Source organism: Saimiri boliviensis, chromosome Y (genome assembly GCF_048565385.1).
Source record: "Saimiri boliviensis isolate mSaiBol1 chromosome Y, mSaiBol1.pri, whole genome shotgun sequence".
In the NCBI taxonomy this organism is placed as follows: Eukaryota; Metazoa; Chordata; class Mammalia; order Primates; family Cebidae; genus Saimiri; species Saimiri boliviensis.
In genome coordinates, this window is record NC_133471.1 from 21,982,898 (window position 1) to 22,010,897 (window position 28,000).

Sequence of the window (28,000 nt, forward strand, 5' to 3'; positions counted from 1 at the left end):
CCCAAGAAATTACCTACAAAGCAGAGGCAGTCACACCCTGTCCATAGAAACCTCCTGTCACTCGTCATGTCAACACCAACAAGAAGAAGGCAGTGGAGACACATCTCTTTATTATTATGGCTTGTCCACGTCAACGGTTTCCGAGCCCTGCTCGGTCGTGGAGACTCCAACCCAGGCGGCACTGAAGGGATTAAGAAACACACGAACATACACAGCAGAAGTGGGAATCAGGGTGGGACGTCAGGGGACTGACAGCATTTCGCAGCTGACACTCCAGAGCAGACTCTGACGCATGCACTGATTCTTCGTGAACAAGTCATCATCTTTAATAAGCAGGTGCTCAGTGTTTCTTCACAGAACAAGGACTCAGTAGGCAAATAGTACCTGTTCACTAGTCACATGGAAATCAGCTAGAAAGCACTCTTCGCCAGTCAGCAATGGGGACAAGACCATGTATCCTGAGTGCTGGGAGTTAGCTGAACAAGTGCCTGACTGGTACATACAGTTCACTGTCCTAGGACGCCCCGAGCAGTTTTCTGCCTGGGGACATGCAGCGTTCCCTGACATCATTTCTCAGTACACAATATGCAATCCATCACACACACGTCAAGGCCTTTTCCCAGCAGATGGTCATTCCAGGTCACAAGGAAAGTTATTTCCTGGCTAAAATGGCATCGTAAATGAGCCCCGTTTTCTTAAACTGGAAGTCTCTGAAGCCAGCAGAAGAGAGGAGTGCACGGTAATGGCTGGGGGTCCTCTCCTGGCCCTCCGTCTGCACAAGCATGTTCAGAGAGTAGAGCTGTGTGAGCAGAGGGCCTCGCCTGTCTTCATCCAGGAGGCTTTCGATGACGAGAATGCCTCCACCTAGAAACGGAGGGGCACAGTCTCCATCACACACAAACACACGGCAAGTTGTGTGTGATGAGAACAGTGCCCCAGGGACATCTGAGGTCTACCCACGTTGATGGTCCATGACGACATGGCACAGTCTCTGTGTGTGTGATGGGGACAGAGCCCCAGTGACATCTGAGGTCCACCCATCTTCATGGTCCATGAGGATGTGGGCACAGCCTCTGTGCGTGTGATGGGGACAGAGCCCCAGTGACTTCAGATATCCACCCATCTTGTTGGTTCATTAGGACGTGGGCACAGCCTCTGTGCGTGTGATGGGGACAGTGCCCCAGTGACATCTGAGGTCTACCCATCTTCATGGTCCATGAGGATGTGGGTACAGCCTCTGTGCGTGTGATGGGGACAGTGTCTGTGCTGTCTATTCTGTCAGGTCCATCCATTCTGATATTCCATGAAGACCGGAGCACAGCCTCTGAGTGTGTGACGGGGACAGCGCCCCACCTTCCTCTGAGGTCTGGCCATCCTTACGGTCTGTCAGCCATAGGGAGGGTCCCACACGGGAGACGCGGATACGACTGTCTGAGGCAGAGAGAGAGAGACAGAAAGCCTCTTTCTTTGCACATCGTGGACCATCAGGATGGGTGGATCTCAGAAGTCAGTGAGGCACTGTCCCCGTCACACACACAGGCTGCGCCATGTCCTCATGGACAATCAGGGTGGGTGGACCTCTCAGGACATGGGGCACTGTCCCCGTCACACACACAGAGGCTGTGCCATGTCCTCATGGACCATCAGGATGGATGGACCTCACAGGACACAGGGCACTGTCCCCGTCACACACACAGAGGCTGTGCCATGTCCTCATGGACCTTCAGGATGGATGGACCTCACAGGACACGGGGCACTGTCCCCGTCACACACACAGAGGCTGTGCCATGTCCTCATGGACCTTCAGGATGGATGGACCTCACAGGACACGGGGCACTGTCCCCGTCACACACACAGAGGCTGCGCCATGTCCTCATGGACCATCAGGGTGGGTGGACCTCACAGGACACGGGGCACTGTCCCCGTCACACACACAGAGGCTGCGCCCACGTCCTCATGGACCATCAGGATGGGTGGACCTCTCAGGACACGGGGCACTGTCCCCGTCACACACACAAATACTATCCGAATTCTGAAAGAATTTCAGCCAAGTCAGACCACTGACATTTCATAGATCGTTTCACTTCTTCCATCTTTCTGTGGTTCTCTCAACAGACAGAGATCAGGAGCCTATCTACGGTAGGTTGTCATCTAAAAAGCAATCCATGGGCAAGATGTCTGCGCTGACCTGTGGGATGAACTCAGTGCCTGCCTTCTACACACCACTCCTGCCCTTCCGCCGAGTCACAGCGCATGCTGAAACGCAGCCCCACCGCTCACCCGGCTTGCAGGAGTGGTACACCCTCTCCAGCAGCTGTGAGCATCTTCCATCCGCCCAGTCGTGGAGGATCCTGGCCAGGATGTACAGGTCTGCTTCCGGAAGACGGTCTTTAAAGAAATCCCCTGGAACATATGTCAGGCGCCCCAACGTCAGCCCATAATCCAACCCCGTGTGACTAAACCCCTTCCAGGTGCCAAAGGTCACCTGCACGGGTCATGCCTTCCCCCTCAGGTCTTCCAGGCTAGTGACCTGCAGAGCTAGCCTTCAAAAACAAAAAGGCTCAGAAGAAAAATCAGAAAAACTCAATGATACGTGTGTCCTTTGTCTCCTTCTCCTTTAAAACATCATGTTACGGGCCGGGCACGGGGGCTCACACCTGTAATCCCCCACGGGAGGCCGAGGAGGGCACATCACCTGTGGTCAGCAGTTTGAGACCAGCCCGGCCAACATGGTGAAACCTCGTGTCTACCAAAAACACAAAAATTAGCTGGGCCTGGTGGTGGACGCCTGTAATCCCGGCTACCCCGGAGGCTGAGGCAGGAGGATCGCTTGAACCCAGCAGGCATAGATTGCAGTGAGCCGAGATCACGCCATTGCACTCCAGCCTGTGCAACACAGTGAGACTCCATCTCAAAAAATAAAACATAAATTAAAAATATATTTTAAAAAAGAAAATACAGAATGGTACTTATGGACTCTTTCCTCCTTCTTTAAAAAATCATGTTATTGGCTGGGCGCGGTGGTTCACGCCTGCAATCACAGCGCTCCCAAAGTGAATCATGAGGTCAGGAGTTCGAGACCAGCCTGGTCAATGTGATGAAACTCCATCTCTACCAGAAATACGAAAACTTAGCCAGGTGTGGTGGCACATGCCTGTAATCCCAGCTACGCATGAGGCTGAGGTGACAGGGTCACTTCTGAGCCTGGGACATGGAGGCTGCTGTGAGCGAATGGTCATATCACTGCCCTCCAGCCTGGGAGACAGAATCACACCCTGTCTCAAAAAAAAAGGGGGGTAGAAATGTGTTTTCTCTCGTTTCTACAAGCAGCTACCTACTCTTCTCAGTTCCGCCTCTGGGGCTGCAAAAGATACAACATGTGCCATATGGATCGTTCTAGAAAAAGTCTGAAGATTCCCGTGAGAGTGGGTGGTGCTGCTTCGGGGAAGCCTGTTAGTAGGCTGGCATCTGCAATCAAAGCTGTTCACTAAGTCAGTCAGTCATCATCCTACGGTCATCTGAAAGGCTTATACGATACCCAGCAGGAAAAACAAACTCAGGATCCCTTTGAGCACCGCCCTGGAAAAATGAGCAGCTTAGCGTGGACACCAAAAATGAAATCAACCACAACGCCCGTCCCACAGGGATTCCTGTATTCACCAACCACGGAGGTACAGAAAGCCGGCCTCGGCTGTATAACGCACAGCGACTTTTGCTTATTTATTTATGTTTTTGAGACAGACTCTCACTCTGGCACCCAGGCTGGAGTGCAGTGGTGCGATCTCCGCTCACTGCAACCTCTGCCTCCCGGGTTCAAGCGATCCTCCTGCCTCAGCCTCCCGAGGAGCTGGGACTACAGGCGCCCGCCACCACGCCCGGCTAATGTTCGTATTTTTAGTAGACATGGAAGTTTCACCATGTTGGCCAGGCTGGTCTCGAACTCCTGACCCCAGGTGACCCACCTGCCTCAGCCTCCCAAAGTGCTGGGATGACAGGAGTGAGCCACCGCACCCTGCCAAAATGACTTTTTTTCTTTATTTTTTTTTTTTCTATTAGACGGAGTCTCGCTCTGCCGCCCGGGCTGGAGTGCCGTGGCGTGATCTCAGCTCTCTGCAACCTCCGCCTTCGGGGTTCAAGCGATTGTCCTGCCTCAGCCTCCCGGGCACCTGTGAGGCCCCAGGTGCCTGCAGCAAAGCCTGGCTGACTGGGGAGGATGAGGCGGGCAGATCGCAAGGTCAAGAGTTCGAGACCATCCTGGCCAACATGGAGAAACCCTGTCTGTACGAAAAATACAAAAACATTACCGGGGCGTGGTGCCGTGCGCCTGTAATCCCGGCTCCTAGGGAGGCTGAGGCAGGAGGATCGCTGGAACCCGGGAGGCGGAGGCTGCAGTGAGCTGAGATTGCAGCAGTGTACTGCAGCCTGGGCGACAGAGAGAGACTGTGTTAAAAAAAAACAAAAATAAAAGAAGTCTTCAGACACGTCTGCGCTTGCCGCCGAGACACAAACCCACCTTCCTGGAAGCTGATGTGCTCTTCCTCCGGGACTGAGACGTGCTCCTTTGCTGTCCTCACCACTTCTGGGAGGTCGAAAACGGTGACGTGACATCCGGGGTACAGACAAAGGCACTGCTCAGCCAGAGCCCCGGCCCCACCTGCGGCCAAGTGGACAAGGTGTGTCTGAGCCTCAGAGGTGAGCCCGTGAGACGCTGCTCACCCTCCATCCGCCACGGGCCCGTGAGGAATCCGACCTGGGACACGGGTCCTTCGGCCACGTGTGGGGTTGATGGTGACGTGACCGTCTGCAGGCCCCTGAACTCAGCGGGTCTCCCTGGCTGCGCTGACCCATTGCTCCAGGCCGCCACGTGGACGCTGAGTGACCGTGTGATCTTGTGGCTGGCGCGCCTGTCCGGCCAACCACGGCCAGCAGCTAAGTGACGGACGCCGTGGCAAGCCCCGGGTACACAAAGTCCACGGAGGACCACAGACACCTCCAGCCCCGGGCTCCTTCTCTGTGATTTTCTTCGCAAGCTGGTCCCCAGGCAAGGGGCACCTTGAACTCTATCTCCCTCTCCTCACAGTGACTCATGATCATTACCCACCCTGCAAAGAGCCTTCCACCAGCAGGAGCTGCTCCCAGGGACCCGAGGACCAAGAGGACACACACAGGGCAGGTGGATCACAGCCCAGAGTGTAACTGGACTAGGGACTTAAGGTGTGAGCTCAGCGTTGCGGGGTTTGAATTTGAAAAGCAGGCTCAGGCAGGGTGCAGGGGCTCACACCGATCATGCCAGCGCCCCGGGGGGCCCAGGCGGGCGGATCAGCTGAGGTCGGGGTTTGACAGCAGCCTGGCCCACATGGCGAAACCCCGTCTCTACTACAAAATACAAAAGTTAGCCGGCTGTGGTGGCGGGCGCCTGTCATCCCACCTGCTCGGGAGGCTGAGGCAGGAGAGTCACTTGAACCTGGGAGGTGGAGGTTGCAGTGAGCCGAGATCGAGCCACTGCACTCCAGCCTGGGCAACGGAGTGAGACTCTGTCTCAAAAAAGAACAGAAAAGAGAAGAGAAGGGGAGGGGAGGGGAGAGGAGGGGAGGGCAGGGGAGCAGAGGTGACTGGAGGGGAGGGAAGGTGGGGAGGGGGCCCAGCCTGGGAGTTTAAGGCTGCAGTGAGCTATCATCACACCACTGCACTCCAGCCTGGGTGACAAAACAGGACCCCGTGTCAAAAAAAAAAAAAATGAGGCCGAGGCGAGCTGGTCACTTGAGGTCAGGAGTTCGAGAGCAGCCTGGCCAATGTGGCGAAACCCCGTCTCTATTAAAAAAACTACAACGATTACCCAGGTGGGGTGGCGGGCACCTGGAATCCCAGCTACTCGGGAGGCTGGGGCAGGAGAACCGGTTGGCCTCAAGAGGCGGAGGCTGCGGTGAGCTGAAAACGCGCCACTGCACTCTAGCCGGGGCGACAGAGCGAGATTCCATTGAAAGGCAAAAATAAATAAAGAAAAAGAGGCCGGGTGTGGTGGTTAGCGCCTGTAATCCCAGCAATTTGGGAGGCCGAGACAGGCAGACCACAAGCTCAGGAGTTCGAGACCAGCCTGGCCAACACGATGAAACTCCATCTGTACTAAAAATACAAAAAAAAAAAAAAAAAAAAAAAAAGCCAGGTTTAATGCTGTGTGCCTGTAATCCCAGCTACTCTGGAGGCTGAGGCAGGGGAATTACTTGAACCCAGGAAACGGAGGTTGTAGTGAGTCGAGATCGCACCATTGCACTCCAGCCTGGGCAACAAGAGCAAAACTCGGTCTCAGAAAAATTCAGGAAAATCTTCCAATCATCATATAGTTCTAGGCATTTTTTTCTTGTCAATAAAGGAAAACATAGTTGATTTGCTCCTTTGTCCAGTTAAGGAGAGTGTTTGATAACTATTACATAGTTACAGAGTCAAAATTAATTTTTGATTTAGCAATATCCTAAATCAGTAAAATAAATGAATCCCAAAAGGCTTTTCCCTGTGTCTGTGAAAGGATGAAGATCGTCTCATCTGTTGCAAGGTCTGAAAACACAGCGTACTTTGAATTTTTAATAAGAAAACTTCTACTGAATGAAACCAAGCAAGGGTTATTGTCAAAAAAAAAAAAAATGCAGAAAATAACCGACACGGTGAGCACACTGCCCACACAGAAACAGACACACAGCTCTGAGGTCTTCTGCGTGGAGGACACTTACCGCCAAGGTCGCACACGAGCGGGAACAGGGACAGGTCGAAGGCGGTCAGCACGCTTCTCCCGTCCACACTCCAGAGCTCTCGGAGAGCTTGCATGAACTGCACTCGCTCGCCCTCGGACCTGCGGTGCAGAAGGAAGCAGGCTTGTAAAAGATGGCGAAGATTCGGGCAAGCGCCCAGAGCACAGATGTGGAGAACCCCCTGCCACGAACAGAGCTGTGTGCCATGCACGTGCGCCTGGCAGCCTTGCATAGCCGCGCCATGCACGTGCGCCTGGCAGCGTTGCATGTGACACAGAGCAGGAAGTGACCAGGGATGGGGAAAGCCTAGGTCAGCCACCAAAATGTACCCAGCTCCGAGAGAACCGGGAGTCGCGTCAGAACGGACCACAGTTCTCCGGAAGCCGCCATGGGTATCGATTTCTATCCAAAGAGGAGTTAGGATGTTTACCGTGGGAAGGAGAAAAGTTCCTTTTTAAAGTTTCCTTTCTTGTTAAGGAGTCAGTGTGCTGGCCAGGCGCAATGGCTCAGCCTGTCCTCCCAGCACTTTGGGAGGCCGAGGCGGGTGGATCATGAGGTCAGGAGATCGAGACCATCCTGGTCAACATGGTGAAACCCCGTCTCTACTAAAAATACAAAAATTAGCTGGGCGTGGTGGCGTGTGCCTGTCATCCCAGCTACTCAGGAGGCTGAGGCAGGAGAATCATTTGAACCAGAGAGTCGGAGGTTGCAGTGAGCCAGGATCACGCCCTTTACTCCAGCCAGGCAACAGAGTGAGACTCCGTCTTAAAACAAAACAAAACAAAAAACAAGAATAAGTGTGCTCATAACTCCGTGCGGCCCCGTCCTCTGCAGCTGTGAGACCCGCCGTGCTCACAGGCACGTGGCACATTCCGTGTCCCTGGACTGTCCCCGAGACACCCGCGCTGGACGTGCTCACAGGCGTGTCCCCGCTCTCCGTGGCTGTCACCTGTTCAGAAACGTTTTCAGGTGCCGGCCGGTCGGGTGTGAGTTTAGATGCTGAGGTCTGGCTCCGGCCCACGGAGCTCAGACACGGCAGGAAGGACGACCCCACACGCGTCAGGGATCCGTGTGCGTGTTTTCCTTGGTTCATTGCGCTCTCGGGGCTCGGTGGCCGGCGAGGGTCCCCTCCCTGCAGCCCAGGAGGTAACAATGGCGTTGCTGAAAGATCCTCTGTCTCAGGGCTGATTTGTGTGTGTGTGTGTGTGGCACTGAGCATGTATTTCCAACATTTAAGAAGAAAGTCAACAATATGACCCCCAACGACCCACCCGTAGAGCTCAGCTCCAGAGGACAAATCCGGGACGGGGGAGAGTCTGTACATCCTGGGGCACGGGTCCCAGAAAGTGGGAATTCAGGGCGCAGGGAGGATGCTAGAGAAAAGGCAGCATGGCCGGGCGCGATGGCTCACACCTGTCATCCCAGCGCTTTGGGAGGCTGAGGTGGGCAGAACACCTGAGGTCAGAGGTTTGAGACCAGCCTGGCCAACATGGTGAAACTCCGTCTCTACTAAAAATAAAAATTAAAAAAAAAAATAGCTGGACGTGGTGGTGGGCACCTGTAGTCCCAGCTACTCGGGAGGCTGAGGCAGGAGAATCGCTTGAACCCCGGAGGCAGAGGTTGCCGTGAGCTGAGATCGCGCCACTGCACTCCAGCCTGGGCGAGAGAGCGAAATTCCGTGTGAAAAAAAAAAAAAAAAAGAGAGAGAGAGAGCAAGAGAGAGAAAAGGCAGGAACTAGGAACGGATGGAGGTGAGCCGGAGCCCGGAAGGACGGGTGGACCCAGAGGTGGACAGAGCTGTGCTGTTGGGAGCGCCTCCTCCTTCTCCTCCCCAGAGTTCCTGGGACTCCTGACCTCGGGCTCCACCTACCTCAGCCTCTCAAAGTGCTGAGATTACAGGCCTGAGCCATCACTCCCGCCCTTTTTTTTTTTTTTTAAGACGGAGTGTTGCTAAGTCTCCAGGCTGCAGTGCAGTGGCACAGTCTCAACTCACTGCAACCTCAGACTCCCATCTCGAAGCGGTCCTCGCGCCTGAGCCTCCCGGGTAGCTGGGATTACAGGCGCTCACCACCACGCCCGGCTCATTTTTGTGTTTTTAGTAGAGATGGGGTTTCAGCATGTTGGCCAGGCTGGTCTCGACCTCCCGACCACGTGATGCGCCCGCCTCGGCCTCCCAAAGCACTGGGCTTGCAGGCGTGAGACCCCGCGCCCGGCCAAATTAACACAGTCTCATCGGAGGTGTGGGTTTTGAAGTGACGGACGTTACCTGTAGATGGCGGAGAAAAGCTCATCTGCGGGAACGCCGAAGGTCTGAAGATACTGGTTCTTGCCTTCTCTAAGAAAAGAGAGAAAATGGGGTTGGCTGTTTCAACCTAAAGACGAAGTCTGATCTTTTTCTTCCTTCCCCATATTCCTGTCTAAGGGGCCTGTACAGTCACCCCTTATAAACCATAACATCGACATCCTATGAGACAGGTTTTATTTTATTTTATTTTATTTTATTGTAGAGACAGAGTCTCGCTCTGTCTCCCAGGCTGGAGTGCAGTGGTACCATCTCGGCTCACTGCAACCTCCACCTCCTGGGTTCAAGCGATTCTCCTGCCCCAGCCTCTCGAGCAGCTGGGATTACAGGCATCTGCCACCACGCCCCGATAATTTTTGTGTTTTTAGTAGAGACAGGGTTTCACCATGGTGGCCAGGCTGGCCTCGAACTCCTGACCTCAGGCAATCCACCCACCTCAGCCTCCCGAAGTGCTGGGATATCAAGTGTGAGCCACTGTACCGGACCTACCATTACTTTTAAGGGCCAAAAAAAAAAAAAAAATGCAATTACATTGTTTTTGAGACAGAGTCTCATCCTGTCGCCCAGGCTGGAGTGCAGTGGTGAGATCTTGAGATCTCGGCTCACTGCAACCTCTGCCTCATGAGTTCAAGTAGGTGGGATTATAGGTGCCCACCACCGCGCCAGGCTAATTTTTGTGTTTTTGGTACAGACAGTGTTTCACTATGTTGGCCAGGCTGGTCTCAGCCTCCTAACCTCTGGTGATCCACCCGCCTCAGCCTCCCAAAGTGCTGGAATTACAGTGGCGGAAAAAACTCAACTACGTTTGCACCAGCCTAATACAATTCAAGCCAGTAGGTTCTTGGTCTGCACCTCTGTTCTGAATCCTCAATCCTCAATCCCTGATGTGAATCCTCTTCCTTCTCTTCCTTTCTTCTTCTGCCAAAGCAGCACGAATGACTTTCGCCTGGGGGCACATCCCTGCAGAAGTGGGTGAGCTCTGTCAGCCAGCACCAAAGTGATTTCTACCATCTGGTCTGGGTAAGCAATTCTACCAAGCTCATGTTTGCTCCTGCAAGAAACCTGCCATTTTACCTCCTCCAGGCGCTCACCTGCAATGCCAGCACTGTGGGAGGCCAAGGCGGGCAGATCACTTGCGGTCAGGAGTTCGAGACCAGCCTGGCCAACACGGCAAAACCCCGTCTTTAGTAAAAATACAAAAGTTAGCTGGGTATGGTGGCGGGTGCCTGTAATCCCAGCTACTCAGGGGGCCGAGACGAGAGAATCTCTCTCTCTTTTTCTTTCTTTTTTTTTTTTTTTTCTGAGATAGAGTTTTGCTCTTTTTGCCGAGGCTGGAGTGCAATGGCGTGATCTCAGCTCACGGCAACCTCCACCCCTCAGATTCAAGCGATTCTCCTGTCTCAGCCTCCCAAGTAGCTGGGATTACAGGCATGCACCACCACGCCTGGCTAATTTTTGTAGTTTTACTAGAGACGGGCTTTCTTCATGTTCATCACGCTGGTCTCAAACTCCCAGCCTCAGGTGATCCACTCGCCTCGGCCTCCCAAAGTTTTGGGATTACAGGCATGAGCCATCGCACCCGGCCGGGAGAATCTCTTGAATCCAGGAGGTGGAGGTTGCAATGAGCCCCTTCACGAGCCCCCCCCCCAGGGGAGTCCTGAGACTCGGTCACTGCCTGGACACGATCCCTACCTCACAGCCTGTGCCAGGCGGCCCCAGCAGTGGTAAGTGGTCTTGGCCATGTACAGCAGCATATTGCACTGTGAGGTCGGGCTGACCCTGCTCAGGTAGATTCTGGACATCTCCGTGTTTCCATAGAAAGCTGAAACACACACAAAGAAAACAGAAAAAGCAGTGAGATTCCAAGTCCCTGCTGTGCGGACGCTCCCCAGCATGGCAGCACAGGGACTTCCACGTAATCCCCACCTGGGAGCGCTGACACCCCTACCCACAGCCAGGGCCTTCCACGGAAGGCACAAAGGGGACCCCGGGCAGCTGCTGCCCACACTGGTTTCAACATCTACAAATCCTATTGCAAGTTTGGGTGGAGCAAGCACAAACAGAAAGCAGCCATGAGAGAAAACATACATTATACTCCACAGAATGTTTAAAATAACTTAGTGACCCCAGGCACGGCGGCTCACACCTGTAATCCCATCCCTTTGGGAGGGCAAGCGGACAGATCACTTGAGGTCAAGAGTTCGAGACCAGCCTGGCCAACATGGCGAAACCCCGTCTCTACTAAAAATACAAATATTAGCCGGGCATGGTGGCACATGCCTGTAGTGTCAGCTACTCGGGAGGCTGAGGCAGGAGAATCATTTGAATCCAGGAGGTGGAGATTGCACAGTGAGCTGAGATCACACCACTGCACTCCAGCCTGGGCAACAGAGTGAGACTCCATCTCAAAAAAAAAAAAAAAAAAAAAAAAGAGAGATACTACAGAAAGAAGTCAAATAGTCAAAAATGCGTTTGGGCCAGGCACGGTGGCTCACGCCTGTAATCCCAGCACTTTGGGAGGCCAAGGTGGGCAGAACACCTGACGTCAGAAGTTCCACACCAGCCTGGCGAACATGGAGAAACCCCGTCTCTACTGAACACAAAAAATCAGCCGGGCATGGTGGCGCATGCCTGTAATCCCAGCTACTTTAGATTCTGGGGCGGGAAAATCGCTTGAACCCGGGAGGCAGAGGTTGCAGTGAGCCGAGATCGTGCCACTGCACTCCAGCCTGGGCAAGAACACTGAAACTTATCTCACCAAAAAAAAATACAAATAAAAAAGAAATGTAGCCAACCCCATCATTCACATAATGTCTGTGGCGGTTTTTCTTGATTTTTCTTTTGACACAGGGTTTTACTCTGTTACTGAGGCTGGAGTGTAGCGGTGTGATCACAGCTCACTGAAGCCTCGAACCCCTGGGCTCTGGTGATCCTCCTGCCTCTGCCTTTTGCTGAGTAATTAGGGCCACAGGTTCATGCCACCATGCCTGGCTAATTCTGTGTTTTTTGTAGAGATGGGATCTTGCTACATTGCCCTGGCTGGTCTTGAACTCCTGGGCTCAAGCAATCCTCCTGCCTCAGCCTTGAGGGTAGCTGGAACCACAGGCGTGTACCACCACTCCCAGTTAACATTCGTATAGTTTATTTCTTCAGACGGAGTCTCACTCTGTTGCCCAGGGTAGAGTGCACGGGTGTAATCTCGGCTCACTGCAACCTCCGCCTCCCGGGTTCAAGCAATTCTCTGCCTCAGTCTCCAGAGTAGCTGGGATTACAGGCGCCGACCACCATGCCCAGCCAATTTTTGTATTTTTAGTAGAGACGGGGTTTTACCATATTGGCCGGGATGGTCTCGATCTCCTGAGTTCAAGCGATTCCCCTGCCTCAGTGTTCCAAGTAGCTGGGATGACAGACTCAGGCCACCACGCCTGGGTTTTGTTTTTGTATTTTGGTAGACATGGGGTTTCACCACGTTGACCAGGATGGCCTCAATCTCCTGACCTCGTGATCCGCCTGTGTCGACCCCCGAAACTGCTGGGATCACAGGTATGAGCCAGCGTGCCTGGCCAATTTTTGTATTTTTTAAATTAGAGACGAGATTTCCTGTGTTGGCCAGGCTGGTCTCGAACTCCGGACCCCAGGTGACCCGCCCGCCACGAACTCCAAGGGCTGGGGCCAGAGGCCCGAGCCACCGCTCCCGGCCTGGTCTCGCTGTTTACAGAACACGTGCGACACCCAGGGTGCCCACTTGCGAGGCCTCCTTCAGAACGCCCGTGACCTCACCTTCTCCTCCCCTCATCTCCACCTGCAGCAGCTTCAGGGACACGCAGGCGTCCAGCAGGCGCTCCATCGCGTGGGAGCTGGCTCCCACACCTGCAGCCACGGCAGCCACGGCCAGGGGCCCCGGGGCCTCTGCGAGAACGTCAAACACTCCCAGCTCACAGGCAGCAAAGACAACCTTGCAGAAGGGGCAGAAATAAAAGCTCAGCACTCAGCACTCAGCACTCAGGGAACCGGAGTTGCAGAAACGCATGCCATGTCGGGCTGGGGAGGGAGGCATTTTTCAATTTTAATTTAAATTAATTTATTTTTGAGACATAGTCAAACGAGACTACACCGCCATGGAAAACAGGCGTTTTTATTTTGACTCATCTTTTAAAAATTACGGATTTATTTTGAGATGGAGTCTCACTCTGTCTCCCAGGCTGGAGTGCAGTGGCATGATCTCGGCTCACCGCAACCTCCGCCTCCCGGGTTCAAGCAACTCTTTTGCCTCAGCCTCCCGAGTAGCTGGGATTACAGGCACGCGCCACCACGCCTGGCTAATTTGGGTATTTTTAGTGGAGGTGGGCTTTCTCACCATGTTGGCCAGGCGGGTCTCGAACTCCTGACCTCAGGTGATCCACTCACCCCAGCCACCCAAAGTGCTGGGATTACAGACGTGCACCACCACGCCTGGCTGATTTTGTATTTTCGCCGGGGGTTTCTCTATGTTGGTCAGGCTAGTCTCGAACTCACAGCCTCAGGTAATCCGCCCGCCTTGGCCTCCCAAAGTGCTGGGATTACGGGCGTGAGCCACAGCACCCGGCAGACTCTCTTAATTTCAATTAAATTTTCATTTCAAGCTGCAGGGTACATGTACAGCGTGCGCAGGTTTGTGACATTTGTAAAGGTGTGCCATGCTGGTGTGCCACTCAGATCAATTAATCACCTAGGTATGAAGCCCAGCATGTATTAGCTGTTTTTTCTGATAGTCTCCCACCTCCTGCCCCCACAAACGGGTCCAGTGTGTGACGTTCCCCTCCCTGTGACCATGTGTTCTCATTCTTCAACTCCCACTTATCGGCGAGAACATGTGGTATTTGCTTTTCTGTTCCTGTGTTATTTGCTGAGGATAGTGGCTGCCAGCTCCATCCATGTCCTTGCAAACGACATGATCTCGTTCCTTTTCATGGGTGCATGGTATTTCACAATGTATATCTACCACATTTTCTTTCTCCAATCTATCCTTGATGGGCGTTTGGGTGGTGACTATTGTGCTTTCTGTCTTTATAAATTTGTTTATTCTAGATTAAACTGCAACATATATATCGTAGTTTATGTGTATACAAATTACACATACATAATACAATATATATATTGTATAAAATATATAAAATACATATGTTATATATTATATATAATATACATAAAATATACATAAAACACATATTGTATAAAAATATATAAAATGTATATTTTGCAAAAATCTCTATAAAATGTAATCTATATTTTAATGTTATATAATTATAACATTATAGCATCTATAACATGTAACATGTATAACATGTTACATATAACACAATTTATAAAATGTTATATGTAACACATGTAAAATGTTATATGTAACAAAACACACATATAACATTAACATGTATGTGTTATGAGATGTGACATGTACCACATACATGTGCAACACAACATACATGACATGTATGTTATGGGTAGCCCGATATGTGCCTCATGGATGTTACATGTAACGTGACATGTATGACATACATTATAGATAACATGAAATGTGTGGCATGTGCTGTATGCATGGCACATGTGATGTTATGTGACATATAACATGTGTTATGTCACATACATGTATGTGCTGTGACATGCATGTCACATAACACAATATATGTTAAGCATGTGTGTTATGTGACATGCATATATTCTGTGTGGTGTGTTTATATGTGACATGTTATATCACAAATAACAGGCAACATGTGTGGCACGTGACATGTGACATGTATGACATGTAGATGGCATGTGTGACCTTGCATGTGTGGCATGTACGTCATATGGCATGTGAATGACATGTATGTCATGTGTGACATGTATGACATGTTTTGTATATATGTATATATACATGTATAACTTACATGTATAAAGTATGTAAGTATAGAATACATAAAACATATGGAATAGATATTACAGATACTTAACTTTTTATTAGATGGAGTTTTGCTGTGTCACCCGGGCTGGAGTGGAGTGGTGTGACCGGCTCACTGTAACCTCTGCCTCCCGGGTTCAAGCCGTTCTCTTGCCTCAGCCTGCTGAGTAGCTGGGATGACAGGCATGTGCCACCACGCCCGGCTGATTTTGCTTTTTTAGCAGAGACGGGGTTTCTCTATGTTGGTCAGGCTGGTCTCGAACTCCCGACCTCAGGCGATCTGCCCCCCTCGGCCTCCCAAAGTGCTGGGATGACAGACGTGAGCCACCGCGCCCGGCTAGGGAACGCGTTTTAAGTTAGGATGTTTTGTGCCATGATGGCGTTATGGGGCTGTAACCCCACTGGGAGTCAATGACCATCCCTCTGCGCGTGTGTGTACGTTACCCAGCCCCTAAAAATATCGTAACCACGGTGATGATCCCTAACGTGGCTCAGGCTCAGGCCTGCAGCCTGCCTGGGCTTGCATGCTCTGTGCACACAGATGTGAGATCTGGGCAACGCGGCTCCATCAGGGATCCCTCCTGTTGCCACGGCAACCGGTGACCCATTTGGGAAGAGCCTCCACCTGCCAGGACGTGGTGCCGTGGGTCGGCTGACGGAACCCGGCTCCGTCAGACGCCCCTTATGAGAGGTGGAGTCACCCCCCTTATGAAAGGTGACCAGGAACGGAGGAAAAGTAACCCCCACCCCGACTTATTACTGTTCCCTTATTTATTTATATATATATTTATTTATTTTTGATATGGAGTCTCGCTCTGTCACCCAGGCTGGAGTGCAGTGGTGTGATCTCCGCTCACTGCGACCTCCGCCTCCCGGGTTCAAGCGATTCTCCTGCCTCAGCCTCCCGAGTAGCTGGGATTCCAGGTGCCTGCCACCATGTCCGTCTACATTTTTGAATTTTTAGGAGAGACGGGGTTTCACCATATCGGCCAGGCGGGTCTCGAACTCCTGACCTCAGGTGATCCACCCGCCTCAGCCTCCCAAAGTGCTGGGATTACAGGCATGAGCCACTGCGCCCAGCCAATCGATTTTTGTTTTTCGGAGATAATAAATGGTATCTTCTTATGGGTGCGTTCACTCCTGGTCTAGGAAACTTGCATTCACTAATTATTTGTGTAACGAGTGCACAAAGATGGATTTTCTTAAGGTGGTCTTCAGTTTTGCTGTGTTCAGGGCGCATTAACGCTTGTTCTGTTACCCTTGTGGCCATTCCCTGGATGTGGCATCGTGTGCACTGAAGTGACTTTTCTCCCAAGATTTGGGTCCCACCTGTGTGTGACGCTCCCCTCCCTGTGTCCGTGTGTTCTCACTGTTCAACTCACACTTATGAGTGAGAACATGCAGTATTTGGTTTTCTGTTCTTGTGTCAGTTTGCTGAGAATGATGGTTTTCCGCTTCATCCATGTCCCTGCAAAGAATGTGAACTCATCCTTTTTTATGGGTGCGTAGTATTCCATGGTGTGTGTGTGTCACATTTTCTTTACCCAGTGTATCATTGATGGGCATTTCCTACGGGAGGAATAGCGGGGGTGGGAGAGGTAGGGGAGGGATAGCAGGGCGTGGGGGAACTGGAGAGGGAGACCATTAGGAGCAACAGCTAACAGAGATGATGAGGGGGTGGATGCAGCAAACCACCATGGCACGTGTATACCCATGTAACAGTCCTGTATGTTCTGCACATGGACCCCAGAACTTAAAGCATTATTAATACATTTTTTTAAAAAAAGGACCCAGCAAACCACCGCCCTGAATACCACTGTGAACCACTGGCTGGCTTTGAACCGGCAGTCAGCAGCCCCGAGGGCCGCCGCTGTTCAAACGAGGCAAAGGTGGCGGGTGGGTATGAGCACACGTCCTCTTCAAGAAGAAAGGAAACTTTAAAAAGGAACTTTTCTGCTTCTCACAATCTCTCAGGTCTCCCCAAAGCGTATAAAACCAAGCTATGCCCCCACCGCCTTGGGCACATGGTGTCAGGACCCCCTGAGGCTGCGTGACGGACGCACCCCTTTAACATGGGCCCATAAACCTGCTAACATGACGGACACTCGTCATTTTTCTTGATTGACGCTCCAAATAGCGGAACGCGAGTGTGATGAACGGAAGCCTGTCCCCTGTTCCACGTCGCACAGAGCATATCTGTGTGAAATACAAAAGTCCCTTTCTAAAGTGTCCTTTCATGTTAAAGAATAAGTGTGCTCATAACTCTGTGCGGCCCCGTCCTCTGCAGCTGTGACACCTGCCGTGCTCACAGGCACGTGGCACATTCCGTGTCCCTGGACTGTCCCCGAGACACCTGCGCCGGACGTGCTCACAGGCGTGTCCCCGCTCTCCGTGGCTGTCACCTGTTTAGAAACGTTTTCAGGTGCCGGCCGGTCGGGTGTGAGTTTAGATGCTGAGGTCTGGCTGCGGCCCACGGAGCTGAGACACGGCAGGAAGGACGACCCCACACGCGTCAGGGATCCGTGTGCGTGTTTTCCTTGGTTCATTGCGCTCTCGGGGCTCGGTGGCCGGCGAGGGTCCCCTCCCTGCAGCCCAGGACGTAAAAATGGTGTTGCTGAGGGATTCTTTGTCTCGGGGCTGATGTGTCTTTGCAGCACCGAGCCTCTGGGTCCAGCATGTATTTGCAGCAAGGTCCTACCTGAGACACCATGAAGCCGTTTGCGTAGTCAGTGAGGAGGCGATAGCAGGGATCCTCCGGGGAACTCATGTTCTCCGCCATCCAGCCGTGGCGTCCGGAGTCCCTGCAACGCTGGCTTCCAGGCGCTCGGAGCCTACGGCCAAGCTGGTACCAGCCTGCCAGCCACCTGCTCACGGCTGCCGCCTGAAGCTCCCCGTCAGCTTCCCACGAATGAAACAAACACGGGTCACTCCAGAAATTTCCATTAAGCTTATTAGGGGCTCAAGAAGCGCATGGGAATTCCCTGGCTTCTTGCGTACCTCTCTGCACCCCTAAATAGTCTCTATGAACCCTTGAGTCATCGGGTGTAGAACTCATCCCAAACCAATATGCTCAGCAGTCATGAGCCCTAAGTAATCGTCTTAGGGATGGAACAGGTTCTGTGTTCATTTCTGGGGCTGCTAGGAATTTCCACTAACTGGGGGCTCAAAACCCGGTTCGCCCACACTTTCAGAGGCTGGAAGACTAATATCGAGATGTCCGCAGCCCAGCCTGGGAAACACAGTGAGACCCATTTTTTTTTGTTTGTTTTTGAGACAGAATCTCACTCCATCACCCCAGGCTGGAGTGCAATGGCACGATCTCGGTTCACTGCAACCTCCGCCTCCTGGGTTCAAGCAATTCTCCTGTCTCAGCCTCCCAAGTAGCTGGGATGACAGGCATGCACTACCATGCCCCACTAAGTTTTAGGTTTTTAGTAGAGACGGGGTTTCACCATGTTGCTCAGACTGGTCTCAAACTCCTGACCTCAAGTAATTCATCCGCCTCGTCCTCCCCTGGTGCTGGGATTACAGGTGGGAGCCCCCGCACCTGGCTAATAGTGGCAGGTCTCTGCCCCATTTCTGAGGACACGTGGCGTGTGTGGGGGGCGAAGAAAACGTTCATAGCATGAGCTCAACTCCATTCTTGAATGCCTGTTTGTTTTGTGGTTGGGTAGAAAGTGGAACATAACATACCCAGAGCGATTTTCTAGGGGAGGGATATAAATACAGGCTTGGCCGGGCACGGTGGCTCAAGCCTGTAATCCCAGCAATGTAAGAGGCTGAGGTGGGCGGATCACCTGAGGTCAGGAGTTCGAGACCAGCCTGGTCAACACAGCGTAACACTGTCTCTACTAAAAGTACAAAAATTACCCGGATGAGGTGGCATGTGTCTGCAATCCCAGCACTTTGGGAGGCCGAGGCGGGTGGATCAGTTGAAATCAGGAGTTCGAGACCAGCCTGGCCAACATGGTGAAACCCCATCTCTACTAAAAATACAAAAATTAGCCGGACATGGTGGCAGGCGCTGGTAATCCGAGGTACTCGGGAGGCTGAGGCAGGAGAGTCTTTTGAACCCGGGAGACCGAGGTTGCGGTGAGCAGAGATCTCACCAGTGCAAAAAATTAGCTGGGCGTGGTGGCTCACATCTGTAATCCCAGCACTTCGGGAGGCCGAGGCAGGAGGATCACTTGAGGTCAGGAGATCGAGACCAACCTGGTCAACAGGGCGAAACTCCGTCTGTACTAAACATACAAAAATTAGCCAGCGTGGTGGCGGGCGCCTGTAATCCCAGCTACTTGGGAGGCTGAAGCAGGAGAATCATTTGAACCCGGGAGGCAGAGGTTGCAGTGAGCTGAGATCTCACCACTGCACTCCAGCCTGGGCGACAGAGCGAGACTCTGTCTCCAAAATAACTAAATAATAAATAAAAATAAATAATAAATTAGCCTATCCTTGAAGTTTAGGGCAATGAAGCATTGTCAGGGACACTTTACCAGGGGACAGAAGGGGCTGGCCTCCGATCACATTTGTTTAATGGAACCCCACAGCGACTCAGGAGGTGAAATCCTCTCCTGCTGCTGTGGGATTTCGCACGGATCTGAGTTAAGGCGATTGCCTTAGGAACTGAGCAGGGCTGAGAACACGGTCATGACGGAGGGGAGCCTTTTCCAAATGTCACGAACACACACGCTTCAAAAGAAGACACACTCGTGGCTCGGAAGCCTATCAGTCCGTTTTCCTGGTGTTGATAAACACATACGCAAGACTGCATCATTTATAAAGAAAGGAAACTTTAGCTGGGTGCAGCGGCTCACGCCTGCAATCCCAGCACTTTGGGAGGCTGAGGCAGGCAGATCAGCAGGTCAGGAGTTCAAGACCAGCCTGATCAACATGGTGAAACCCTTTCTCTACCAAAAATTAAAAAAAAGAAAAAGAAAAAATTAGTGTCTTATGCCTGTAATCACGGCACTGTGGAAGGCCGAGGCAGGTGGATCATGAGGTCAAGAGATCGAGACCATTCTGGCCAACATGGTGAAATGCTGTCTCTACTGAAAATATCAAAAGGAGCCGGGCGTGGTGGCACAAGCCTGTAATCCCAGCTACTCGGGAGGTTGAGGCTGCAGAATCGCTTGAATTCGGGAGGCAGAGGTTACAGTGACCCAGGATCGCGCCACTGCACTCCAGCCTGGGCAACAAGAACGAAACTCCATCTCACAAAAAATAAAAAAGGAGAGAGAAAGATTGAACGGACTCCCAGCTCCACATGGCTGGGGCGGCCTCACGGTCATGGTGGAACGCAAGGAAGAGGAAAGGCACGTGTTCTGTGGCAGCAGGCAAGAGCACGTGCGAAGAGAAACTGCCCTTTATGAAACCATCAGATCTCAGCTGGGCTCAGCGGCTCCCATATGTCATCCCAGCACTTTGGGAGGGTGAGGCAGGTGGATCTCCTGAGCTCATGAGCTCGAGACCAGCCTGGCCAACATGGCGAAACCCTGTCTCTACTAAAAATACAAAAAGTACCCAGGTGTGGTGGCAGGTGCCTGCAATCCCAGCTAATCGGAGACTGAGGCGGGAGGATCGCTTGAACCCGGGAGGCGGAGGTTGCAGTGAGCCGAAATCACGCCATTGCACTCCAGCCTGGGTAACAAAAGGGAAACTCCATCAGGAAAAAAAAAACAAACACATTTTCCTGGTGCCTATGTCCTGTGAGTGTAACTCGGTTGGACACCAGCTGTATAGCATGTTTTCGTTTGTGTTTTACGGTAAGTTCTGGGACACACGTCCAGAACGTGCAGGTGTGTGACAGGTATGCACGTGGCATGGTGGCTTCCTGCAGCCACCAACCCGTCATCCAGGTTTTAAGGCCCACAGGCTAGAAGGTTCTCGGCGCGGTGGACAGAAGGGGCCGGGAGGAAGAGCGGGATTGTGGGGTGGAGGGGGTTGTGGAAGTCTTTGAGATCCGAGGCTGGTTTTTCCCCGGAAAGAGCAGGAGCTGAGCACCCCGCAAGGCTGGAGCACCTGGAAAGGCGGAGAGAGGACAGGGGCCGGTGGACAGAAGGCAGCGTAGCATGAAGCCCTCGGGGACATTGCAGGAACCCCCACACACGCAACCTTGGGACAGTCTGGCAGAAGGGTGTCAGGAGGGGCGTGCGTGGCCTGCACACGGTCAGCAGCTGCCATGTGGGGGCGGGATGTTGTGGACAGTCGGCCAGAAAGTCTAGGAGTGCAACAGTACCACTCGGGCGAGCGACGGCCAGGAAGCTGGGCGGGGGGAGGGACGGCGTGGCCTGGAGGGGTGGCTGGGGGCGGGAACAGGTAGCCTGGAGGTTTGGCTGGGGTGGGGACGGGTGTCCTGGAGTCTTGGCCAGAGGAGGGACCGGGTGGCCTGGAGTCTTGGCCGGAGGAGGGACGGATGGCCTGGAGTCTTGGCTGGGGGAGGGACGGGGTGTCCTGGAGTCTCCACCGGAGAAGAGATGGGGTGTCCTAGAGTCTCAGCTGGAGGAGGGATGGGGTGACCTGGAGTGTTGGCCAGGGAGGGAGGGGGTGTCCTGGAGTCTCGGCCGGAGGAGGGACGGGGTGTCCTGGAGGAACCAGCATGGCGCCCCTGTCCTCCACTAGGCGAGGAAGGAAGGAGAGCCAGGGAGGTCAGGCAGGTGCCCAGAAGGGAGGTGTGGGGGGCTGTCCCAGCCTGGACACCGGGGCGATGCCACTCCGCCTGCCCCTGCCCCGGGTGGCCGGTCCTGCCGCAGCCTCCGCAGTCCCCGGGGAAGCTGCCGTGGGAGAGGCCGCAGGCCCGATGAATGGGACCCTGAAACCCCAGCCCAGGAAACACGTCACCACCTAGACACCCATGGCTGCGGCGGACGGCCGGGGTCTCTCGCGTACCCCGCCTCGTATACAATGCCTGTTTTTTATTGTATTTGTTAAATTACCTTTTCAGAGACAGAGGTTTCTCTTTTAGACATAGGGTCTCACTCTGCCGCCCAGGCTGGAGTGCGGTGGCACAATCACTGCTCACTGTAGCCTCGAAGCCCTGGGCTCAACCCATCCTCCTGCCTCAGCCTCCCGAATAGCTGGGACCACAAACATGCAACGCCATGCTCAGCAATTTATTTATTTATTTATTTTTTTGGACAGGGAGTCTCCCTGTGTTGCCCAGGCTGGAGTGCAATGGCACGATCTCAGCTCACTGCAGCCTCCGCCTCCCGGGTTCAAGCAATTCTCCTGCCTCAGCCTCCTGAATATCTGGGATTACAGGCGCCCGCCACCACGCCTGGCTAATTGTTCTGTATTTTTAGTAGAGACGGGATTTCACCGTGTTGGCCAGGCTGGTCTCGAACTCCTGACTTCGTGATCCACCTGCCTCTGCCTCCCCAAGTGCTGTGATGAGAGGACTGAGCCACTGCGCCCGGCCATGCCCAGCTAGTTTAAAAACTGAAAAGGTTTTGAATCTTCCCTAGAGACAAGGCCTCACAATGTTGCCCAGGCTGGTATGGAACTCCCGGGCTCAATCATTCCTTCTGCCTCAGCCCGCTGAGTAGCCGGGACTACAGGTGGTCACCACCAAGGCTGACTAATGTTTTATTTTGGCAGAGATGGGGTCTTGCTATGTTGCCCAGGCTGGTGTTGAACTCCTGGACTCAAGTGAGTCCAGGACTCCCACCTTGGCCTCCCAAAGTGCAGGGATTACAGGCATGAGCCACCGTGTGCGTGTGTAATATTCATCTAAAATGTTTCAAAAATGCAGATGGTGCTATTTTACACATAGATGATGTTTCAAAATATCTTTGCTGCATCTGCAGGCTGGGTGCCCAAGGAATTTGAACTATAGTATTCTGATTACCATATTCATCCATTTAAACCATACGCGTGAACAAATTAACAGCAGTTCAGGCCACATTGACACTTCTGAAAGACTTTTCTTTTTAACTTTTTATTTTTTAACCCATTATTCAGCTCCCACTTATAAGTGAGAACAGGCTGCCTTTGCCTGTGTGTCACGGCCTCCAGGGTTACACAACCGCACTTCTATGCCCTAAATCTATAACAACATATAAAGCTTTAAAAAAAATGGGCCGGGCACGCTGGCTCAGGCCGGTCATCCCAGCACGTTGGCAGGCCGAGGTGGGAGGATCACGAAGTCAGGAGTTCGAGACCAGCCTGGCTAACACGGTGAAACCCTGTCTCTACTAAAAATACAGAACAATTGGCTGGGCATGGTGGCGGGTGCCTGTAGTCACAGCTGCTCAGGAGGCCGAGGCAGGAGAATCGCTTGAACCCGGGAGATGGAGGCTGCAGTGAGCTGAGATCACGCCATTGCAGTCTGGCCTGGGCAACAAGAACAAAACTCAAAAAAAAAAAAAAGAAAAGGAAAGAAGAGAGAGAGAAACGCCTTTTTGTCAGCTGGGCGAGGGGCAAAAAGGAAGGAGAAATGGGGAAGGCCCTTCTCCGGAGCATGGGTGCGAGAAGGGGTTCACACGTCACATGAAGGCTTAGAAACGCAGCCTTTCCCACCAACCTGGCGGTGTGGCCAGAACTCCTGGCCGCCTGGGAAAGCCCAGAGTGGACGCTCCGCAGCCGGAGCATGGGAAATTCGCAGGGAAAGGCGCTCAAGGCCCTGCACCCGTACAAGACCTCACCCCTCCACCTGGCCACTGAGCCGGGCAGCAACAGATGGACAAATGTGTAAGAACAGACCGGGCCAAGAAGTGAGTAGAACAGAAACACTGTCTTCACCCGTGGATGCTTCACAAATCCAGATACCGAGGCCTGATGTCACCTGGGGGTGGAGGCTCACGCCTGTCATCCGAGCTCTGTGGGAGGCCGAGGCGGGCGGATCATGAGGTCGTGAGTTTGAGACCAGCCTGGCCAATATAGTGAAACCCCGTCTCTACTAATGACACAAAAATGACCTGGGCGTGGTGGCGGGCGCCGGTAGTCCCAGCTACTCGGGAGGCTGGGGCAGGACAATCGCTTGAACCCGGGAGGCGGAGGTTACAGTGAGCTGAGATGGCGCCACTGCACTCCAGCCTGAGTGACAGAGACGGGCTCTATCTGAAAACAAAACACAAAAAAATACAATACCAACAAACAAGAAAGCCCTGATACCGTTGGCAGGAGCTCCTTCCTGGGGAGGTCACAGGTAGAACAGAAGGGGCGCGCTGGGAGTCTGGAGGTGCTCTGCTGAAGCTGGAGACGCCAGCAGTGCGTGGGTCTTCTCTGAGCCTTGGGTAAAAGCACCCTGGTTCCTCATTCTGCCTCAGCCCTAGACCCACAGGATACCGCCCACAGAGGCCTCTCTAAAGAGCATTCCCAGGATACGCGGTGGCCTCCCTAGGGCACCACATGTCCCAGGACTGCCAATGTCTTCCTCCGTCCCCTCACCAGAGGCCAGCAGAAGAAAGGACAAGAAACACACTCTTCCCTGGGGGCAGCGGCTCAGGCCTGGCATCCCAGCACTTTGGAAGGCCCAGCTGGGCCGATCACGAGGTCAGGATTTCGAGACCAGGCTGACCAACATCGGGAAAGCCTGTCTCTACTAATAATACAAAACTTAGCCGGGCGCGGTGGCGCACGCCTGTCATCCCAGCTCATTGGGAGGCTGAGGCCGGAGAATCGCTTGAACCCGGGAAGCGAAGGTCGCAGTGAGCCGAGATGGTGCCACTGCACTCCACCCTGGGCGACAGAGTGAGACTCTGAGTCAAAAGAAAAAAGGAAAAGCAAAGCACACTGCAGACACCAGCAAGGCATGAGAAAGCTAAACCACAACACGGGCAGCCCCAACAGACAGTGGGTGCAGAAAAGGAAAACACAAGGACCCCAGAATGGTCACCATGACACAGGCCACCTCAGTATCGTGGGAGGCGGGACTCACAGGTGAAAACATGGAAGGAGGCCCGGATGGTCACCATGACACAGGCCATACTCAACAAGGGAGTTTGATTTTTTTTTTTTTTTTTTGAAACGGAGTCTCCCTCTATTGCCCAGGCTGGTATGCAGTGGCACAATCTCAGCTCACTGCAACCTCTGCCTCCTGGATTCAAGCAGTTCTCCTGCTTCAGCCTCCCAAGTAGCTGGGACTACAGGCACGCGCCACCATGCCCAGCTAATTTTTTGTATTTTTAGTAGACATGGGGTTTTAGCATGTTGACCAGGATGGTCTTGAACTCCTGACCTAGTGACCCACCTTAGCCTCCAAGAATGTTGGGATTACAGGCGTGAGCCACCGTGCCCAGCCGGAAGTTTGATTCTTTTTTTTTTTTTTTTTTTTTTGAGTAAAAGACACCCTAAGATCCCAAGTGAACACAAGAAACTGGTTCAGAGGTAAGCCTCATAAAACGGTATGAATCAGAGAATCACACTTTCTCCTATTGTGGAATAATCATTCCTGCTCTGTTCTGCCAGGTGGAATTCAAACCCATTGTGGATTTTTTTCTTTTACGGACTGGAGTGCAGTGGTGTGATCTCGGCTCACTGCAACCTCCACCTCCCGAATTCAAGCGATTCTCCTGCCTCAGCCTCTCAAGTAGCTGGGATGACAGGCATGCGCCATAACTGGCTAATTCTGTATTTTTAATGGAGACGGGGTTTCACCATGTTGGCCAGGATGGTCTCGATCTCTTGAACTCATGATCTGTCCACCTCAGCCTCCCACAGTGCTGGGATGACAGGCGTGAGCCACCTCGCCCAGCTGATACCCATTTCTATAGCCCTGAGGGTGGTGCTCTCCAGCTGCCTAGACAGCCTGCATCCAATGTATCACAAGGTGACAGGCATTCAAGTTCAGCCACCTTCTCCTTTCCCATCAATCCGCCAGTCCACCAGCATGCCACAGGGACGCCGGCTGCCACAAGCCCCCAGCCTCATCACATGCCCGGCTTACAGTCCCCCTGCCTCTCACCCTGAAAGTCCAGAGTGGATCCGTCTATAAAGTCTGGAGTGGATCCATCCATAAAGTCTGGAGTGGATCTGTCTATAAAGTCCAGAGTGGATCCATCTATAAATTCCAGAGTGGATCCGTCTATAAAGTCCAGAGTGGGTCCGTCTATGAAGTCCAGAGTGGATCCATCTATACAGTCTGGAGTGGATTGGTCTGTAAGTCTAGAGTGGATCTGTCTATAAAATCTGGAGTGGATCAATCTATAAAGTCCAGAGTAGATCCATCTGTAAAATCTGGAGTGGATCAATCTATAAAGTCCAGAGTAGATCCATCTGTAAAATCTGGAGTGGATCCATCTATAGAGTCTGGAGTAGATCAATCTATAAAGTCCGGAGTTGATCCATCTACAGACTCTGGAGTGGATCAGTGTGTAAACTCTGGAGAGGACCCGTCTCATCTGTGCGCTCTGGTCCCGGTCCACCTTTTCCGCTTCTCTTCTGCCTATTGCTTTGCCCGGCCCCATTCACTTCTGGAGCTCGGACACAGCACGTCCACGCTTCTGTCTTGCACACTCGGCTCACGGGAGAAGCCTTCCCTGACCTTGCTATCACTGGGACTTCTCATCCCTGTCTCTGCACATTCCCAGTCTGCAGGGTTGCAGGGAGTGAATCTTCTAGCACCAAATGCCACGTGCCAAGAGCAGTATCTGGTCCTTGCAATTTTTTTTTTTTTTTTTTTTTTTTTTTTTTTTTTTTTTTTGAGAGGGAGTCTCACTGTGTCACCCAGGCTGGAGTGCAATGGCGGTTTCAGCTCACTGCAACCTCCGCCTCCCAGGTCGAAGCGATTGTCCTGCCTCAGCCTCCCGAGTAGCTGGGACTACAGTTGTGTGCCTCCACACCTGGCTAATTTTTGTATTGTTAGTGGAGATGGGGCTTAACTATGTTGGCCAAGTTGCTCTGGAACTCCTGACCTCGTGATCTGCTCACCGCAGCCTCCCAGAGTACTGGTAAGGCAGGTGTGAGCCACCACACCCAGCCCTTTTTTTTTTGTTTTTAAGATAGGAGTTTCACTCATCACCCACACTGGACTCGGCTCACTGCAACCTCTGCCTCCTGGGTTCAAGCGATTCTCCTGCCTCAGCCGCCCGAGTAGCTGGGACTACAGGCGCCCGCCAGCACACCCGGCTCCTTTTGTGTATTTTCAGTAGAGACAGCAAAAGCTGTGCGATGATCATGCCTCAGCAGTTCTAGGAAACACCGACGATTTCTACTGGGGTGAGACGCGCTTGGCTACCTTTACCTGAACGAGGCACTCTAAGAAACAGAGAGACAACGTTCAGCGCGAAAACTTAGGTCACTGGAAAAAGATTTTATTTCACCATAAAAATGCAAATTGGAATAAACATCTTTCCTACCGCAAACGTTACAGCTGTTTAAGTATTTCCCAGCCTCGCTTTGAGGAGCCGATTGTAAAACTTAACAAGTTTGCAGCCTTAAATCTGTGTGAAACATTCCAGTAAAAATAATTTAGCAAAACAGCTTCTTAAAAAAAACACACACACTAACCTTTACCGGAAACCAAAGCTTCGAACCAACGTCTTTCTGCTGAATTCCTTCAAGTTGTAAAAAGTGAATGTTTTTGAAGTTAAGGAGCATCAGGCCGTTCGTAGCACTCCCAACACCGACACGTTAACACAGAGCAGCGCGCGACTTTTCGCGCCTTCCTAATCCGTGACTCAACGTGACCCTATCACATGTCGGCACCCCACCCAAACTGCACTTCCCGAACAGTTCAAGTTACCGTCGGCGGTAAATCACCAGGCCAAGGCCTCTTTGTAGTGCCAGGTGTCTGCGGCTCCACTCCTTCGGCGACTCCCCGCTGCCTCCTGCTTCGCGTTCACATCCTCAGCCCTGCGCGCCGAGAGGCCGCCGAGCAGACGCGGAAACCTCACGTGCGTGGGGGACACAGCAGCTCCGCCATCTTCACCACTGCGGGTCTACGCGGTTTTCCTGACAGCGAGGATTGGCCGTGTTAAAGCTATCGGATCGAGTTCCGAAGGGCGAGTGTGTGAAACCGAAGCGCCAAGCGTGCGGCGGCGGCGGACGGCAGAGGGGGCTCAAGGCTGGCGCCGTCCTTGCCGGCGGGCTTCGTGGACACTC

At 52.7% G+C, this 28,000-nt stretch overlaps 1 protein-coding gene across 1 annotated transcript; it reads right to left on the minus strand.

Annotated features, from left to right (window-relative positions):
* On the minus strand, positions 1 to 27,959 carry ASMT (acetylserotonin O-methyltransferase). The gene is made up of 8 exons (XM_039475613.2): positions 17,661 to 27,959; positions 12,826 to 13,000; positions 10,738 to 10,867; positions 9,010 to 9,078; positions 6,726 to 6,844; positions 4,514 to 4,654; positions 2,281 to 2,403; positions 1 to 864 (listed from the first exon to the last, which is right to left on the minus strand). The coding sequence occupies exons 1-8, from the start codon at positions 17,739 to 17,741 to the stop codon at positions 653 to 655; spliced, it is 1,050 nt and encodes a 349-aa protein (XP_039331547.2). The 5' UTR covers positions 17,742 to 27,959; the 3' UTR covers positions 1 to 652.
* Positions 27,960 to 28,000: the final 41 nt, after the last annotated feature.